Source organism: Sarcophilus harrisii, chromosome 2, assembly GCF_902635505.1.
Source record: "Sarcophilus harrisii chromosome 2, mSarHar1.11, whole genome shotgun sequence".
NCBI lineage: Eukaryota > Metazoa > Chordata > Mammalia > Dasyuromorphia > Dasyuridae > Sarcophilus > Sarcophilus harrisii.
Window position 1 is genome coordinate 118,623,103 of NC_045427.1, and position 19,413 is coordinate 118,642,515.

The 19,413-nt window shown below is 42.6% G+C and overlaps 1 protein-coding gene across 2 annotated transcripts; it reads right to left on the minus strand.

The window, feature by feature from the left end:
- Window positions 1–3,718: 3,718 nt before the first annotated feature.
- On the minus strand, window positions 3,719–18,768 carry RNF122 (ring finger protein 122). 2 transcript variants are annotated; one of them, XM_012539960.3, is made up of 6 exons: window positions 18,242–18,768; window positions 11,964–12,120; window positions 8,217–8,262; window positions 7,279–7,320; window positions 5,115–5,194; window positions 3,719–4,509 (listed from the first exon to the last, which is right to left on the minus strand). In XM_012539960.3, exons 1-6 carry the CDS (start codon window positions 18,249–18,251, stop codon window positions 4,395–4,397), a joined length of 450 nt encoding a protein of 149 aa, XP_012395414.1. In that variant the 5' UTR covers window positions 18,252–18,768; the 3' UTR covers window positions 3,719–4,394. The 2 variants fall into 2 exon arrangements, with proteins under 2 accessions (XP_012395414.1, XP_003758018.1); XM_003757970.4 differs by having other exon boundaries at window positions 5,115–5,197; window positions 18,242–18,767.
- Window positions 18,769–19,413: the final 645 nt, after the last annotated feature.

The following is a 19,413-nucleotide window of genomic DNA, read 5'->3' on the forward strand; positions in this document are numbered from 1 at the left end:
CAGTTTTCTATCACTTTCTCCAGTCTTTACAATCCACAAAACATTTAATCAAGCTTGATTTGTAGCATTTGCTGATTTCAAAAATATGAATCCTCCTAATGGAAACTTAACAATAGGCTCTCCTGAGGCTATTTGAGCTCTCTGCAGTACAATCCTGGTACCAAAGGGGGAAAAGACACATATTACCTAATATTTTATTTGTTTGTATATATTTTCCTTCTACATTGTAAGCTTGATGACAGCAGCAAACTGGATCTTACTTTTCTCTCTACTCAGCTCAGAAAATAGGTGCTTTCTAAATGTGAATTTAGGGGGTTAGCAGAGGGAGTTCTCGATCAATTCTCTGAGCTTATTATCCAGAATTGTGTAGCTTTGGGAATATTTAGCTTTATCTTCCAATGGAGGGAAATGTTCCATAGGCCTCCTGGAGACTATCTTAGTGAATACAGTAAGAATTGGTTGCTTCCACTGGGATCCCTTTGGCTGTCTTCAATGGCAGATCCAATCCTTTATCCCTTATTCTTTTTCCCCCTCCTTTCCTAGGACAGATCAAAGCATGACTCTGAGTCTTGATTATTTTCCCCTTCCCCAAGGAGGCACAAATGGCCGGATCAAGGAAAATTGGCATATGTTATCACAAGCCTTCCTTGCCACACCTCCATATCCCCTCTCCATCTTAGGAAAATACAACTAAGTGGTAGTGAATAGAGCAAGCTGGACTTGGATTTAGAAAGTCCTCAGTCCAAATCATGCTTTAGATACTGGCTAGCTGTGTAAGTGTGGGCAAGTTACTTAACCTCTATCATTCTCCATTTTTCTCCTTCATCTGTAAAATGGGGATAACTGTAATAGGGTGGTTGTGAAAATCAAAGAAAGTACTCTGCAATCTTTAAAATGCTAAGTTAATGTTAACTATTATTATTCCAAGGCATTGGTCCCAGCTTTGGAGAGGCTAGGGCATAGGTAGTTTAGAGAAGGGGAACAATGGGGTCTGAGTGGGAAGAGTTTCAGATCCATCCATCTGATGTGGGTGTGGCCCCTTTAAGAATTGATTTATTCCTTTCTTTCTGATTCCCAACCCCTCCTAGTTGATGCATTATCAATCCAGGACCTTTTGAATCACAAATCCTGGTCCCTTTGAATTCCAATAGAAGATGGGGGCCTATCCTAGCCCCACTCGGATCTGAGCCAACTTGGGACTCCACCCTTTAGCTAAATCTCTCCTTATAAAAGAATAAAGCTGGAATCATCTCTTTGCAGAGGTTGCAAACATGCTAGGCTATGCCATGCTTGGGATGTCAAGGAGCCTCTGTCCACTGGAATACTCTTTCCAGTACCACCCTCTCTTTACCCTCACCAATTTCCTAACCAGACTTTACGCCTCTCTGTCAAGTTTTTCTAACCTTATTTCCAATCCCCATAATAAATCTCTTTTATCAATCTAGGTTTTTGGATCTGTAAATTCCTTTACAGAGAACTGCACCGCCAGAAGGAAGTCCCTAAAACTCCCTACCCTTGCACTGAATCCCAAAGGGTTGCAGAGGAGCCAAACCTCTCTATTTGGTTCCCTGAAGCCTGAACCTGCCACTAGACATTATCATTTAACTCCCTGACCACCAGAAACCCTAATCTCACTTTGGTTCCCTAAATCTAAACCTTATCACATCCATCCCTTCCACCCCCCTTCCTTTCTCCCCCTCTCCCTATTTTGCACGTACACACACACACACACACACACACACACACAGCTTTAGGTCTTAATTACTTCCTTTTTTCTTACCAAAGATAGGCTTCAATATTCAATTGTAATCAGTAAACTTTTTCCATATGACAGTATACCTGAGCTGAGCTTAATGAAAAAAGTTAAGGGTTCTAAGAGTTGAGGAACGATTCCATTCAGGGCATGAGGGAAGGCCAGCCTGTTCAAAAGTAGAGGAACTAAATCTGTAATATTGTTTGTGAAACAGCAAATGGGCCACTTTTGCTCTTCTGGTGATAAAAGAATTTTTCTGTGGCCCTTCCACCCTCAAGAGGCTGTAGCAAGTCCAAGCCTTGAGAGTTTGATGAGTGAGACTTTTACTGAAAAAAAAAAAGTATATTCCTGGTCAGCACCAGTCTCTTATAGAAAAATTACAAATAAAACTAACTGGGTAGATCAGCTTTCTAAGCCATAATTGGGGAAGTAAAAAACCCCTGAAATTTTCCCACTGAAATCATGAAGTTAGATTATTTGAATAATGCAGATCTGATGGAATGGGGATAACCCCTATCTCTCCAACCACCCCAAGTTTATTTCCTTTCAAAATGCTGAGTAGTGCTATGCCAAGACCAGATAGGTCCCTAATGCAGAAACTGGAACTCACTGGAATAGAAGGCATTAACCTCCTTAGAAACTTCCAAATTCTTTTCCTTTCTAGAAAGTAAAAAAGCATAGATGAGTGCTCAGTCTCAAGGACTAGATTTAGAGCTGAGAGAACTCAGAGAGCTAATCCAATCCCCTTATTTTGAAAATGAGGAAACTGAGTCCCATAGAGGGTTACATAGGTTAAAAAGAAAAAGGACTTGATTAATGAAAGTCAGGACTTGTTAACAAAGAAAAACTATTTCTGGACCAGTCTGAGTCCTTTATTTTATTTTTACATTTTCTGTAAAGTGAAGGAAAGTTCATCCTGTTTCATTATCTCAAGTACTTACACAACAGCCAGAAAAACCTCTTCCCTACCTGTGATGATAAGAGACATGAGCTATATTCTGATATCTTCCAGAAGCAAATTATATTAGGGCTAACTTGAGTGGAAATAATTTGGGTCTTGTCCTCCAAGATGAACTCAGTGTCTGTCCAGGTCTTGAGAGGCTAGGACCACAGATAGTGAAATAAATTGATCAAAGCAGTTAAATGACTTGCTCAAAATTGCAGTAAGTGGTAGAGGCAGAACTCACATTAATTTTTTCTGACTTCCAAATCCAATGTGCTTCTCTAAGACAAGGCAATATAGATGAGTCTTCCATGTCTATGATTTTTTACTGGATATTGGAGATAGTCTCATTCTAGTGTACATAGCTGCTAATATATACATCAACTAGCACTGACACCATAATTTCTTTTATGAAGACAGCTCTAAAGTAAAGGGGGATTTGTCTTTCCTTAATTATGATCAGAGCACCTAAAATTCTGGCTTCTCCCAATGGGCTCTCACCGCATCAACAACAACAATATTTAGACAATCTGCTTTATTTGTTTCTTTGCATACACCCTTTGTCCCAACCCCCCCCACCCACTATGGGGAGAAATGGGACTCCCCAAGTGTCCCATGTACAAAGCCTGAGACAGTGAGGAGACTAAGGTATAAAAATACTATTTACAAAAGAGAAAAGGGCATCTGGTCCAAGGTTTCCAGACTCCTCCATCCTCAACACTACACCCCCACCCCCATCACTTTCCCCCCTTCAAGAAACACCTATTTTCATCTGACCCCTGGAAATCACCCTGGTGATAGGGAATACATCTTCTGCTGGGAGATGCACAAAACCCTTCAGGACCCAGGACAGTGGGAAGAGGAGTTCTAGGAGTAACTAAGGGAAGTGGGAAAAGGGCAGGTTAAGAAACTGGTGACCCCACAGATCCCAGCTCTGGCCAGGGTGCTTGCTCCCACATTTTGTCAGTTCAGCCAGCCAGCTGCTGTTTCTGAAAGTCCAATGTAAACATTAACTTTTTTTAAAAAAAAGTATGGAGGTGGCCTATTGGCCCTCCATCATCTCTGCCACAGGCAGAACTTGTTATCCACTACACCCCCCACCCCCAACCTGTGCCTTACTCTTTGTATCCCCTTCTTTCCTCCCAGATATCTGCTTGAAGGTAGGTGAGGAAAGAGAGGAAGAATTACCAATGGGGACAGGGCCTGCCTCATCCCTTCCTCCCCATCAAGGAACAACTGTGAGAATCTAATGAAGAAGTTCCTGCCTGGGTGGGGTGACTAGCCTAGTCCTGATCATCCTGAAGAATAATGGGCTTGATTTCCCTGATGGCCCCTGGTCTTTTTTTTTGCTCAGACCCAAACCTTTCATTGTGTCAGGAGATGTCTAATTTCTCTACAGCAAATGACAAGTAGAAAGTCCAGCACCACAATCTAGCAACCCTGACCTGTGAGCGACATCAACAAGGTAGAGTAGCAGGGAAGGAGGTGTCAGAGCGCTGGAGAAGGGAGACAGAAGGAGAAGGAGGCTCTGGACTTTACCCCTTCATAAGGAAGGGCAAGGACCAGCCTGCCCATTCTCTTTCCAGCTAAAGGGACGGCCCCAAGGGGCACCTGCTACACTGTAGGCCATGCAGTTAAAGAGTAGACCAGGCAGGCACTTGGCATTTAGGTGTCTGAGTCCTCGGGAAAAGGCGGTCTTCAGACCAGTTCATCCAGGAGGGTGCCAATGCTCTGAGTGGCCTCTGGGGGGCCAGCGATGGGTTTATTGCACATAGGACAGACGCATCGGACTTCCAGCCACTTCACCAGACACCTGAAGGGAGAGGACACAGGTTTCTTTCACTGCTTAGCTTAGAATTTCTACCCTCAACCCACTATTCTTTTTTCCTGATACCATCCTTCTCCCTACATGGCCCTTCCCCCAGCACTGCCCTGCAAAAGACCCAGAAGAACAATATTAATTGTTATTTATTAATATTTCTGTTGTCCTTTAAGGTTTTCAAAGTACTTTCCCTACAAGGGACCTCTGAGATAAGTAGTTATCCTATTACACAGAACACAAGTATTAATTTGACTTGCTGAGGTCACAAAGTACGTGGCAGAGTTAGGATTTTAATTCACATCTCTTGACTGTATCACAACACTAAGGATGTATCAGAACCCTAGCCTTAGTCCTGCCAGTCCTTCCCCACCATTAGGACTGCCTGGCATGGCAGTGTTCCCAGACTAGGCACAGGTCTGCTGCAGGCAGGGCCAAGAACACTGTAGGAGAAACAGGTTTCCTCATTGTCCTCCATCCTCCACCTCAGTGGGAAAGAAATGGGGAGGGAACGCTTGGAAAGCACGATGTGTCTCCTGGCTGAAAAGGTACCCCCTTAGTATCCCCCACATCAAGAGGTCCCCATGGCGATGACTCACTTCCTGTGGAAAGCATGTTGACAAGGTAGCACACCAAGCTCATCTTTCCCCTTGAAGTCTTCTAGGCAGACAGCACAAGTCTGCTGTGGACAGAGAGGGGGAAGGGAATAGGGGAGTGTGAATTGTATGATTTCACTCAGTCCAAACTTAGATTGTTTTATTTCCCCCACTCCACTGCCTTACCCTGCCCCCAACTACTGAACTTATTCTAGAGGAATACTGGCTAGTGGCCAGGTGCATAGAATAAGAAGACATCAGTCTTATTCTGGGGTTTATCTGTGAACTTAGGATCATAGGTTTCAGAGCCCTGAGAGAAGTTTGGGGATCATTTAGGCTCTCATTTTACAGGTGAGCAAGCAGAGGCCAAGGGAAAAGACATTTGCTCACTGTTCGAACAAAACAGAACACACTGGGAGAAAAGAATGGGGTGAGGGGAAGTCCTGTCTGTTCAGCCATCTGTCTAGTCACACCTCCTACTCCCTGAAGAACTCTGTGTATATGTTGTTTACAGACACACAGATCATTCATCTTTCTTCTACTACCACCCACCCTCCAAGGGGAAAAATGGTCAAAAGAGAATATTTTAGCAAACTATCAACTTTTCCAGAGTTACTTAAAGTAGATAAAAATGGATCAATTTGGAAATAGTAAACTGGAGCCAATTGTAAGTATGTGTATGCAATAGATCCAGGAATAACCTGGCCTATGATTTTCCTCTTAAGATGGAAGGGGAAAGAGTGAGAAATGGGTTAGCCATGGGAGAATATCTAAAGTAAGGGATCAGCTGGGGAGAAGGACTGGTCTAAGGGAAAGGGCAGTGGAGGGAGCAGGAATTGTCATGTTGTGCTTGATTCATGGTCACTGACAGAGTGGGAAGGGAGTTTATAGGTTATTTAGTCAACTCCCTCATTTTACAGATGAGGACACTGAACACAGAAAATTGGGATTACAAGCCCACATTACTAAGGTGGTAAGATGGAATTCAAATCCAGGGGCTCTGACTCCATGTTTTTTCATGACATCATGTCATGAAAGCTCAGTATTTTCCTGAAAAAAGAAGGCCTTACAGCTAAGATTGACATAAATTTTAATGATAAGGTATATAGTCTAGCTTCTTTTTGTAACTGTTAATGATTCTTTATCCATAAATCTGCTTTTTTAAAAATCCTTTTAGAATTAAATTCTATTTTTTCCATCTTCATCATATAATAAGTTTCATAAACTTATCCACTGTTGTGAAATAGGCAGAATCTACTACATGGTGAGCTCCTTGAGGTCAGAGACTGTCTCATTTAAACTGCGCATCATTCTCAGCACATTGCACAATATGTAAAGTAGAAAATAAAATATCAACTCCTTGAAGGCAGACACTGTTTCATTTTGGCCTTTATACGTGGCCCTGCATATGGCAGATACTAAATATGTTATTTCTTGAGTTAAATAAATAAAGGAAGGAGTATCTCTCTTCAGGTCTACTCTGAGGTGCTACCATGAGGGTGTGGAAGTGACTCAGTTCTCTAAAGGCTACATATGTCAAATGAAGCACAAAGAGCTGGTAAGTTCTTCCAAATTAGAAAGAGCTTGGTGATAGGATATTCTGATTAAAAGTAGGAAGACAAATTACCAAAATCTGGCCACCAGGTGATGAATAATTTTCTCCCCATCAGAACTATTCATGAAACTAGGCATGTTTAGTCATTTTTCAGTCATGTCCAACTCTTTGTGACTCCATTTGAAGTGTTCTTGGCAAAGATACAGAAAAAAATTTGCCATTCCTTCTCTGGATCATTTTACAAATGAGGAAACTGAGGCAAACAGGGTTAAGTGACTTGCCCAGGGTCACAGAGCTAGTAAGTGTCTGAGGGCAGATTTGAAATCAGGAAGATGAATTCAGAAGAACAATGGATAGAGTGTGCCATCCAGCTCCCTGAAACTAGGCATGGAGGGGCTGTAATCTAATGGAAAGAATTCTCATATAGATCACAACAAAGCTTATCAAATATCAGAAGACATAAAAAGGAATTTGTCTCTTTTCATGTAAGGGGTAAGAAAAACCACGGCTTTCTCTCTATCTCCAAGGACACAGTGGGCTGAGGGACAAAAGGGAATAAATAAGGTCTCCATACAAATTAGCATTGTCTTTCTGCTTCCTTGATGCACTCACCCCATATAAATGTAACTTCTTAGCATCACCTTTCAGTACCACCTGAAAGGAAGAAAAGGACTATCAGGTTTGGCTTTTAAAACTCTTTTATAACCTAACCCCTTTTCCAGTCTTCTTCCATTTTTCTCCACCCTGAGGACTCTATCCAGTGATGATATGGTGAACTCCTTGTTACTCTTTGAATTATGAGACTCCACCTTCCCAAACTGGCTTTTTCACTAGCTGTTTCCTCAGGCATGGAATGCCCTCCTCCTTCCCTTTTGAGATCAGCTCAAATCCTCCCGACTGCAAAAGACTTTTCTACTAGTACCTTCCATCTGAGATGATCTCCTCTTTACACTGTTTTGTATCCACACAGATGTTTGATGTTATCTTCCCACCAGAACTGTGAGCTCTTTAAAGGCAGGGACTGTATTTGTCTCTCTTTGTATCCCAAGCACTTAACATAATACTTGAACACATAGGAATGTGCTTAATAAATACTTGTTGATGAAGAACAAGGGTTGCATGAAGATATGGAGAAAGTGGTCCTCTAAAAAGGGCTGTAGAATCCCATGGTCTCTCCCTCTCATCAATAGGCAATGACTTCAGGTCTAAGGTTCTCATGTCTGGGGCAATTGGAAATGGTTGAAGGGGAATTTAACCTCCAGACTATAGTGAGGCTGCCTACGAGCAAGCTATAAGTGCGACAGATTGGAGATTTTGAGTTCTAGACCCATAGGATTCTGGATCTGAATCTGAAAGGAATGTCTCATCTTATCCTAGAGGAGTTGGGTGGGTGTCTAGAATCACACAAGTCCTAATCAGCATCAAAATTGGGATTTGAGTACCAGTCCTTTGCCTCTAGAGTCCCCTCCCTTTAATGTTCACTTTGGGTACTCTCCCAAGCAAAAGTGATTTTGTGTAAGCCCGTGCATGCATGTGTAAGCCCGTATTACCTCTTTATATCCATACCGCTCACTCTGTGCCTGGTGCCTGAGTTTGCTGTGGGAAGAAAGAAGTAGAGGAGGGAAAGAGTTTTAGGTTATATAGCAGTTATTTATCTAGTGATTGCTAGGGAAGCAGAGCCAGTTTTCCACTCCCACAACTGTTCAGACTGTTGAAGAGGCCCCAGACAAGGATAAGGGGGAAAACTGACAAGGCAGAAGTGGAGATGGCAGAAAGCTTAGCAAAGCCCACTTTGCCAAAGTTGGGAGGCAGAGGGAACGAGATCAGACTGCCAGCAGTCCCAGCGATTCCACTAGTTGCAGAGGCTACGGGAAGCCCCGGATGCTTGTACTTGTTAGAACCCTAATCTCAGGGTTTGAGGATCGATTTTTTTTTTTTAGTACGAATCTCTCATGTCTTTTGTTCTGTGAAGTCTGGGCTTGAAGCAACTGTTACGCCCCCCACCCCGACCCTTTCCCTTTGCTGCCACTAGGGGAGAACAGGATAAATTTTACCTCTTGGAATGTGGAGGAGGGAGGTTGCTTGATGGCTGGAATGGAAAAAAGCAGGCTCCACTCTGGGAAAGGTTTAGCTAGGGGATGGGGAGGGGGAAGGACAGGATGAGCAAGGGCAACAGGGTACCAAACTGGGAATGTAGTGCCAACAGCTTTGGGCAGGTGGCCCTCTCAGCTGTCGGATGAGCAAGGCATCTAAAAATATCCTCTGGTTTCAATAGGGCCATTTAAAAATACAGTCAGCAGGCTCCTCTCCTCCCTCAGAAACAATAAGGCCAGCCCTCCCCCCGCCCCATAATCGTCCCCTTCCTGCCACTTCCTGCCTTGATGTCCCCCTCATCCTGCCTGGGGAACAGAAGCAGGGAGGCCCTCAGGGAAGCCAGAAGAATGAGCCAGGGAAAGACAGGGAAGAAGGGCAACGAGGGAACCAGCTTCTAGTTGTGTGCTGATGAGCTCATGGTTTGGGGGTAGGTGGCCATGGTCCCATTTTGGCTGAGAAGGAAACTGAGAAGGCTGGAAAGGAAGTGGCTTCTAAGCTTGGGTCTCTTTCTAAATATAGACACAGAAACACATGAATTACCACACACACACACACAAACAATCTCTCTTTTTCTCTCATATACATACACACCAGTCACTATTCTCCCACATACACATAAAGAGACACACAAAATCCCACATTCATACATAGGCACACAATCTCTCCATCTCTCTGTTTCTCTCCACTTTCTCCCTCTTCAGCTCTCTCTTCCCCCTCTCTCTGTTCTTCGTTCCGTCTATCTGTCTGTCTCACACAGACTCCAGAAATGCCAGACACCAGTGGCACTGAGGCTGTTAAGGGGAACAGGGATGAGCATTTGGGAAGGTTGCTGCTCCAGGGACAGGTGGTATTAATGCCACTGAGGACTGGGCAGGTTTTGGCATCCTGTGGCTATTCAGCTGTCCTTTTACCTTTAGCCAAAGCAGTAAATAGTGCCAGCGACACATGCCCCCCAGGCTCCCCTCTATGCCTTGTTAATACCAGCCCTTAGTCACCAGCTTGCCATAGGCAACGATGGGTACTCCTTGGTCCTTCAAACCATCTTCCAACCAAATCAAAAATTCCATAGCCTCTTGAGAAAAGAGGGATTGGGGAGGAAATGGGAAGGGGAAAGAAGAGGCTTATAGGATTTGGAGAATTAAAAAAACCCCAAAACCTTAGCAATTAGAGAACCAAAGCTTTAAGGGACCTTGGAAATCATAATTCAAGTTCCTCATTTTAAAATTGAGGAAACCAAGTCAAAAGAAGATCAAATGACTTGGACTTAATTACTTATTACCACAAATGATAAGTAATCAGAGATAGGATTTGAACCCAGAGCTTGAATTCAAATCCAACACTCGCTCCCCTACATTACACTATCACTCTCTCTTGGCAACCATCTAGTACAAAGTCCTAATTTGAGAGGTTGAAACCGAAGCCAAGAGTGGAACTATGACTCTAGAGGTCTCCCATTTTAGTTAGTGGCTGGGCTAAGCCTATAACACAAGACTCTTGACTCCTCTGACCATGTTCTTTCCAGGATATTATGCTGATCACTTCATTCTCTAGTCTATCCCTGTAGGATGGGGGTGGGGTGTGAGGCAGAAGCATCAACAGAGTTGGTTTTCACAGAGTCCTCTAAGCCCCATGATAAATAAATCATCCATGGTATTTCTCTAGCCTGCCTCTTTCTCTCTGGGGACTTCCCTGAGATGATCTTTTCTCCTCCAAATGCTCTTAGTTAGAGGTAGGCAGTGGGACAACTTTTTATTAACTGGAAACAAACTGAATTCAGATAGAAAAAGAGCCACTTGTGAAGAAGTAGCATAGATGTTGTTCTTACTTTTTCCTTCTTCAGGTCTCACATTCCCAAATGACTGGGATCAAATAAATAGTACAAGAGGAAAGAAGAAACCACGGTCTTGACCTGAATTGTTGTCCTGGTTCTGGTATATAACTGGCCGTTTGACCTACGGCAATTCAATTTTCCCCTCTGGACCTTTTTCTTCCACTGTACTTTGAGAGGAGCTGGACAAAATGATTTCAGAGGTTCCTTCTTTCTCTATGATTTCATGATCTTGTCTGCAGAAACCCTAAACTAGAAGATTCCAGGCTTAGGGACATGTATCTGAAAAATTACAAGTTAAGAGAATGAAAAAAAGTAATGTCAGACCTGGGGTCAATACTATAAGTCACAAGAATACTTCCTCTCTCTCGGGAGGGTTATAGCAGTGACTTTTCTCAGTAGCTTCTTCCATCTGAAGTATCCAAAAGCCTATTTAGAAATCTAAAATCATAGAATTTAGGGATAGAAAAGATCTTAGAATTACCTATGCTAAATCCCTTAATAGAGGTGAAGAAATTAAGTGATTGCCAAAATTCCAGATAGCTAGTGAGTAACAGAAATGGAATTCAAACTTAGGTCCTTTAATTCTAAATCTGTTGTTCTGTCTACTACTTCCTAACTACCCTAGGTCCCGAGTTCTTCTGCAGTTTCATCTCATTCAGTGTCCCTGACTTCTGGAACATCTGAGTAGAGATTGGATTATGGCCTAATAGGCTGCACACATGCTTTGTTCTGATGTCCATCTCCAGGTCATCCCTGGAGAAGACCTTCTGTAATACCAGCTGTGTTCCTTCCCTCCACTCTTGCATTTCAATGAAAAGGGATTCCTGGCATTCAGAGGTTCCTGACAATCTCACATGCTCTTCTGGATCCCAGAACAATAGAGAACAAGTGTTGCTTTTGGTTTTTCCATCTCAAAAATAAGGGCTCAGGAGGAATAAACAAGATACTCCCCAGACATCTTCCTTCTAAAATTAGCCCCTGGACCAATAGTGAAAGAGAAGGGATTTCCCAGGAGTACAGAGGGAGGTACTGTTGGTGTGACTAATGCCCATCTGCCTCCTGTCACCCTCTGAGGGAAGGCGGGGAGGGGGGAATCAGAAGGGTATTTCTTAAGGTATCATTAACATTATCACAACAAGTCAGTGTTTGATGCCCTTAGAATAACCCAGGAATCAGACAAGTTGTGGGATGACCTGCCAAACCCCCTGGAATAATGTGACAGGGCCAGGTAAATACAGCAAGAGAGACTAAAGGAGACACAGATGACAGAGTGGGCTATAAGCCCCGGCAGCATGAGAATACACATAGCCTAAGTCTGAATCTTCAAGAGGAGCCTCCCTAAGCTCTCCAGTCTCTTCTTCTCTCTACTCACCTGATAAAGTAGCAGCAGAAGATGAGACTGAGTACAAAGACAAAGATGCCTGTGCCAAAGATGACCATGTAGATGTTGAGCGGGAGGTCCTGGAAACTGATGGGGGGCATTGTGCACGACCTGTTGTTGTAGATCAGTCCCAGGCTGCAGGCACATCCTGGAAAGAGAGGAGATAATGTTATGGATGAAACAGAGGGTACCTCAGCTCCTACAAATAGGATCATAGATTTCATGGGGCTCAATGGTCCCCTCAATAGGTAGAGTGGCAACCCTCCCCTCTACACACACACACACACACACACACACACACACACACACGCACACACACTAGTTAATACTATTATTAGATTGGCTAGCTGGTTCATTCAAGGGCTGGTTAGAAAAGGATTTTGAAGCTATCTGACTCCAGGGCAGTAGACAGAATGCTGACAGGAGTCAGGAAGACACAAGTTCAAATCTCAAATACTTATTAGCCATTATGACATGAGGCAAGTCACTTAAGTCAATTTGCCTCAGTTCCCTCATCCGTAAAATGAGCTGGAGAAGGAAATGGCAAACCATTCCAGTATTTTTGCCAAGAAAAAAAGAAGACATTATACTGAAAATGACCAAATCACAGATTCAATGGATGGCTTGATTGGGCTCTTCATTTTGATAGAGTACATGGTATGATAAAAGAATATAGAATAAAAAAGATCTGAAATGGAAGAGATCTAGTCCATCTAGACTAGGATTGTTGATGGGTTTATGGATTGGTCTGTGCATAGATTTTAAGAAGCCCATATTTTGAATGAGAAAAAAAAATCTTTATTTTCACTAACCTCTAATTACCATTTACCTTTCTTTCAATTGTGAATATAGTCAATAAGTGAAACTCTTGAGAAAGGGTTTGTAGGATTCACTAAACTATAAAAGGATTTATGTCACCAAAAAGTTAAGAACCCTCAATCTTGTCCAATCCATAACTAGAAAGAATCCTCAGAGCAGACATTAGGCCTTTGCCCAACGACCTCTAGGGTACCCACAATCTCCTAAGCAAGACTACTTCTGGATATATTCTAGTCAGTTAGACAATAAGCATTTATTACTAGTCTACCACATGTCAGATACTGTAGTAAGTTTTGGGGACACAAAGAAAGGCAAAAGAAAGTTCCTATTCTTAAAGAATTTATAATTTAATGAGGGGGAAAGGAAACAAGAGTTTAAGAGCCTACTATGTGCTAAGTACTTTAACAAATATTATTGCATCTGATTCTCATAACAACCCTGGAAGGCAATTGCTATTATTGTTATACAGTTGAAGAAACTGAGGCAGGCAGAAGATAAATAACTTTCCAAGGGTTACAACAGTAGGAAGTATTAAGCTATATTTGAACTTAGGTTATCCCAACTCTGAGCCTAGAATTCTATTCACTGGACTATTGAGCCTCCACTAGGTCAGGAGATACCAAATATGTATAAATGAGATATATGCAGGACAAACTGTAAATAATCACAGAGGGAAGGCACTAGCATTAAGGGGGGATCAGGAAAAGCTTTTTGTAGATTGTAAGGCTTTAAATGAGGCTTTAACTGTGACTTGAAGGAAGCCAGGAAGTTTTCCCTTACATTGTTTACATTGGCCTTAGTCAGAAGACCTGGGTCCAAGTCTTGGCTCTGAAACTAGCCATATGAGGAAGGCTGAGTTCTTAAAACTAGCCATATGACCATGGACAAATAAAAAACTAACTGTATTACTGTGGGCAAGTTAGGTCACCTCTCTGGGTTGCTCAGTTTCATCCACAAAATGAAAATAATACTCACATTATTTGCCTCATATGATTGGTATGAGGAAATATATTTATACATCTAAATTCACCAGGCACACATTGATAATTTAAGTACATTTATTCTTAACAGATAAAAATTAAAAGACTTTCAGGGACCCCTAAAGAGAGTTTTCCTCCAGGTCATTCCAATACTTCTAGGAAGGATCATATGGAAATACTACCAGCCAGGTAAGGATAAAAAAAAAAGAAAAAGAAGACTGGTTAAGTATCCTTTTCCAGTTCATCCCAATCCATTTCAGGATTAGATACCAGAATTTGTAGAATTTGGGGGGAATAATTTGGTATGGTGAGAATGAAGTCATAGCTATTTGACTTAACCCATGACTGTCTCTTGGTTTGGGCTTGTAATAACTTCTTTCCACACATCTCCATCAAAATGTGGTTTAGCCTTTCATCACTCTCATTAATAGATAGGACAGATATCTCATACAGGGAGACAGAGGAAGAGGAAAGATAGCCTTTAAAAATGAGGAAAGGTGGAGAAGCTGCAAATTTCCATCTGGGGAGGCAATTCAATAAGCAAGCATTTATTAAGTTTCTGATACGTACAGCATTCTTGGCTAGATTGGGCAGTGGATAGAGTGCCATACCTGGAATAGGGAACTAATGTTCCAGAATTTAGATCTGATTTCAAACACTTACTAGCTGTGTGTTCCTTGGCAAGTCACTTAACCCTATTTGCTTCAGTTTCCTCATCTATAAAATGAACCAGAAAAGAAAATGACAAAACACTCCTGTATCTTTGCCAAGAGCACCCCAAATGGTGTCATGAAAAGTCAGACCCTCCTAAAACCATTGAACAACAGTGCAGTGCCATTGTAGTTGGAGCGAGGAAGACCTGAGCTCAAATCCTACATCAGATACTTACCAGCTCTGTGACCAAGGACAAATCATTAATCCCTGTGCCTCCATTTCTTCATCTATAAAGTGAGACTAGGTGCCTAAACGTGTGTGTGTGTGTGTGTGTGTACACTCACTATTTTCTAATGTTCCTTGCAGCTCTAAATCTCAGATCCTATGTGCCAGATACTGTAGGTTTGTTGTTAATTAATTTGGTTTTTTTGGGAGGGGGAAGATAGGGTTCTATGATTCAGATATATGATATCAATGAACAAAACTTTTAATGTGGAGATTCCTTTGACCACAGTTAGGAAATGAATCTGTACCTTTGAGAATTCCCTGGAGCACTGAAGTGACTATCCCATAGACACATGGGATTTTTACCTAAGATTTGAAACTAGTTATTTGTGACTCTAAAACTAGCTCCATGTCTACTAAATTATGCTGCTTGGTCAAGCATTGGGCTGAGCAACAGAAATAAAATAGTCCCTGCCCTTAAGGAGCTAATATTTGACTATTATGGCACACACAGAAAAACCAGTGTCTACATTAGATAAGATCAAATGAAAAGTTCTAGAATTTTTGGTTTGTTTTTATCTCACTAATTCTAGCATTTAGTAGAGTACGTGGCACATAAATGCTTCTTGGTGGAATCCAAGCCCAGAATTCTATTTAGCAAGACTTACTGAGCCTCTGCTAGGTGAGGAGACATTAACTGTGTATAACAAAATACATACAGGATAAATTATAAATAATCACAGAGGGAAGGCACTAATCTTCCAGGAAAAGTGGTCGGCTAGCTCCTGCTTTATGAGGAGAGGTTGTTGATTTTATTTCATTTCTTCATATCTATCCTTGGCAGAGATGGGGGAGGGGAGAAGATTTCATTAGAAATCTTAGTACAATGAACACATTTTGCTATAACACTACTCAGGATTCTTGGAGAAATGAGATCAATTTATAACTTATAACCAAAAAAATGAGAATTTTTTGGCAATAACTACAGCCTATTAACTGGTGTCTAAGAGTCACCCAAATTCTTCTCTTCCCCAATAGAAGCAAAGGAAGTTAAGAGAAGTTAGAGGAAGTTAGGAGAAAACAGAGACCTTATAGTTCTAGAGATAGTTGAGACCCCAGAGACCACATAGTTCAACTCTTTCCCCATTTTATAGATGAAAAAATGGAGGTTGCAGGGAGATTTAAGTTGCTTGCCCAAGGACACACAAATGATAAAAAAATTTTACTTCCACTGTCAAGGATTAAGACTTTGGGACTCTTGGAGATAGCAAAGGTAGGATCAGGAAGAGAAAGAAAGCAGAATTGATTTTATTTGGGGGAAAAAAGGCCTCTGGGAACTTAACTCCCTTACCACTTTCTTGTCCATTGTGTACTTTGTGAACTGAGTCATATCATCTGTAATAGCCTTCCAACTTTTTGCTGAAGATCTGATTTTCTTCTCCATATACCTCTCTTGAAACATGGACAGTGGTTTGTCATTACAGACTCACTGGCCCAGAATGCCTCAGTCTTGTTCCCTGGAGTTTGGGAGAATTGAGAAAAGCTTCGTGGTCAGCTGTATCTCCTCATTCAGGATCCTGCTCAGGTGTCTCTAGAAAGTCTTCCAGGATTCCACAACTGAAAGGCTCACTTTTCAAATTTAACTACATCAGTTTCAGTTTTTGATCCCTAGCACATTCAAACCTCTCCATTTAGTAGGTGTTTAATATTTCTGAATTGAATTGAATGGAACCTATTGTTCAAGAACACAGGGCTAGATGAATACTTGGTCTTCCAGAGCCCAGAGAAAGGAAGTAAGTAGAGGGCCCCAGATGTTTTATACAAGACAAGATCAGTTACCTCATTCTGACATATAAGAAACTGGTTCCCTTGGTCATTTTAAGAACTGAGAAATTGAAGAAATGAACTCTTGGGAGTCGAAACTCTCAGTGGAAAATTAGGCTAAGAATTCAAGAAATGGGAACAAAAGATCATGATTACAACAGAGTTGATTTCTTTCCCAGCAGGTTTTTTTTTTTTTTTTTTTCTATTGAATCCCCAACTACCTATTGCTTGGAGGGGCTTTCTTTAGTAGGATCCTAGAGATCTTGAATATCTCATCTTCCTGAGACATAACAAGGAGGGATGATGATATAAAGAAAGTAAAAATTGATCTTTAGTGTGAGTTTCTGGACAAGTCCTAGTACTGCTTTATCCTTCTATCATATTTTGCTTAATTTTCAGAGAAGTACAGAGGGAAGGGGGGAGAGGGAGAAGAAGAATGGAGATGGGACACAGACACCATTCCCTCATTCCAGCCTTAAAATAAAACCTTCTTGAATCCATTAAACTGAGATCTGGCAGGAACTTAAGAAAACATTCTCTTCACTAGCCACCCAGCCAGCAACACTCAGAAGAATGGAAATCTGTTGGTTTGTAATCAGGGTCTTCCAAGTATCAGGTAGGTGGGACAGTGAGTGGATAGAGCATTGGACTTGGAAAGTGAAAGGCCTAAACTGAAATCCAGGTTTAGACAATTATGTGATTCTGAACAAGTCACAACCTCAATTTCCTGATCTGTAAAATGAAGATAATAGCATCCATCATACCATAGGAAATACCAAATGAAAACATCTTAAAAGATTTTGCAAACCTCAAGGTGCTATATAAATGCTTTTTCTACTTTTATTCCAGCCCTTAATATAGTTCTGCTAAAGAAAGCTGCTGCTTCCCTATTAAAGAGAAAACCCTAATTCTCACACTGCCTTCTAAGTTAAAACAAAACAAAACAAAACTTCAGCTGGAAGGAACTCAGTGACTCTCACAGATTTGAAACGAATGATCTCAGGGGGAGCAAAGAAGCCAGGAAAAAATTACTTTGGCTCTGGGTCATAAGCTGGGGGCTCCATCAAGAAGGCAGCACAGAAACTATCCTTGGTCTGCTTGAGGCAAACTCTTGAAATGCCATACTTGTCCAACAAGCACGAATAATTAGAGGTGGGCATCTTCTCTAGATATTCCAAGCTGATAGCAGAGTATCAAAGATGCTTCAACAAAGAAAGGGGAGAGAGCCTATCCTTCAGCAACATATGTATGCTGTACATATTTTAAATTGCCAGCAAAGTTTCTTGCCAAGAACTTGAGCTCCCTCTAGGAAGAATCCCAGCCCATGCTTAGATTTAACTCTCCCGACAACCACAACAAAGGACAGTTGGAGAGCACAAAGGCAGGGAGAAGGGGGCTGGGGAGGGAATCGGGGAAACAAAGCCGGGGCTCTGCTCAGGTCCTAGACCTTCCACTCGGGTTCACATTTTAGGCTGAGAGGGGTTCAGATACTCTCATAGATCCCAGGAAAGCCAAAGCCGATCTCAGGGATTGGTGGGACATACGGGGTTCGCGTTTCTGGGAGTATTTCTGTTCCTTCACCCCCCCCCCCAAAAAAAAAAAAAAAACTTGGCCCAGATTTGGGGAGAAAAGGAAGGAGAAAGAGGGACACTCAGGAGAACAGCGAGTTTTATCTTTAATCCGTCTAAACACCCCTTCGGATTCTCTGCAAATATGTGACTTGCGGCGCTTTCCCCTTCACCCTGATGCCCACCCCCTGCTACTCACCGTTAAGCATCAATGAAGCCCGAGCTGTAGCAGCTGGCTACAGCGGAGAGAAAGCAGGCAACGGGTCGGAGCGGGGAGTAGGGGGAGCCTTTTTTTTTTTTTTCCCTCGAGTACTTTCAAGGCTGAGGAGGGGGTACTTAGCGGCAGCAGCCTTCCATGAGAACCCGGTCGTCCCTCCCTCCAGCCTGGAAGGATTTTCGGAGTAACAAAGGAGAAAGAGGAGGAAATATACAAACACAAAAAAGTCCCCAAGAGCTAAACCCAACAGTTGAAATGCAAGAGCTGGACTCCAGCCGGGGTGGGGGTGGCAGCGAGGCAGAGGAGGGGGAGGGGGCGTCCAGCTGGCGAGCGCTTCCTCCCGCCAGCCAGCAGAGCAAGGAAAGAGGCCGAGCCCAGAACCTCAGTCCCTGGGATCCTATCCCAATCTCAGGGGGCCCTGAAGCACAGGACCAGAAACTGAACAGGGGTTGCTTTCCCCTCCCACTCCTCCTCGATCTCCCCCCACCCATCCCTGTTCACTCCGGGAAATCTCCACCCTCTTCTCTTCGTCACAACCTCTTCCATCCAATGGGACCCCGTTTTCTCCCTTCCCACTCCTCCTTCTCTCCCTCTCCTTCGCTTCTATTAGCTGGCGGACCCTAGTTTCTTAGAGGGAGTAATAGTTTGCTCGCCCCCACCCTCTTCCTCATTTACCTTCTCTTGGCATCTGGGAGACTCAAGTTTAAAGGGAAGCCAGCTGCCGGGAGAAGCTGAAAGGAGGAATAGGAAGGGGGGAGGGAGGGAGATAGTCTCAGGCTGGGACCTTGAAGAACACAAACAATTAAAGCCACATTGTTTTCCGCCCGGAGATCTGTTACTGTTTAGCATTTCTATAGTTCCTTTGGTAAGCCTTTTGGACGGATTCAGAGTCTGGATCTCTAACCTAGTCTCTGACCCGGGACAGTCCGACTGCCCTTCTATACTGGACCAAGCTTTTTGACCAAGTATACACCACATTGGATATAGTTGGGCTTTCATGGTTAGAAGAACATCAGGGGCAGAGAAGTCGGGATGGAGGAACAGGAGGAATGAGGCAAAATTACTCCTTAATTTTTTTTTCTCAATCCCTTCCCCTCCAACATATACCAGCCCCTTCGCTCATTGAACACAATTTATTCATTCGTTCGACTAAA

Coding starts and splice junctions, on each gene's coding strand:
- RNF122 (XM_003757970.4), bottom strand. Junction 7,321..8,216: donor AGCGGTATGGATATAAAGAG/GTAATACGGGCT, acceptor TCTTCCTTTCAG/GTGGTACTGAAAGGTGATGC. Junction 5,198..7,278: donor AGAAGTTACATTTATATGGG/GTGAGTGCATCA, acceptor CTCTGTCCACAG/CAGACTTGTGCTGTCTGCCT.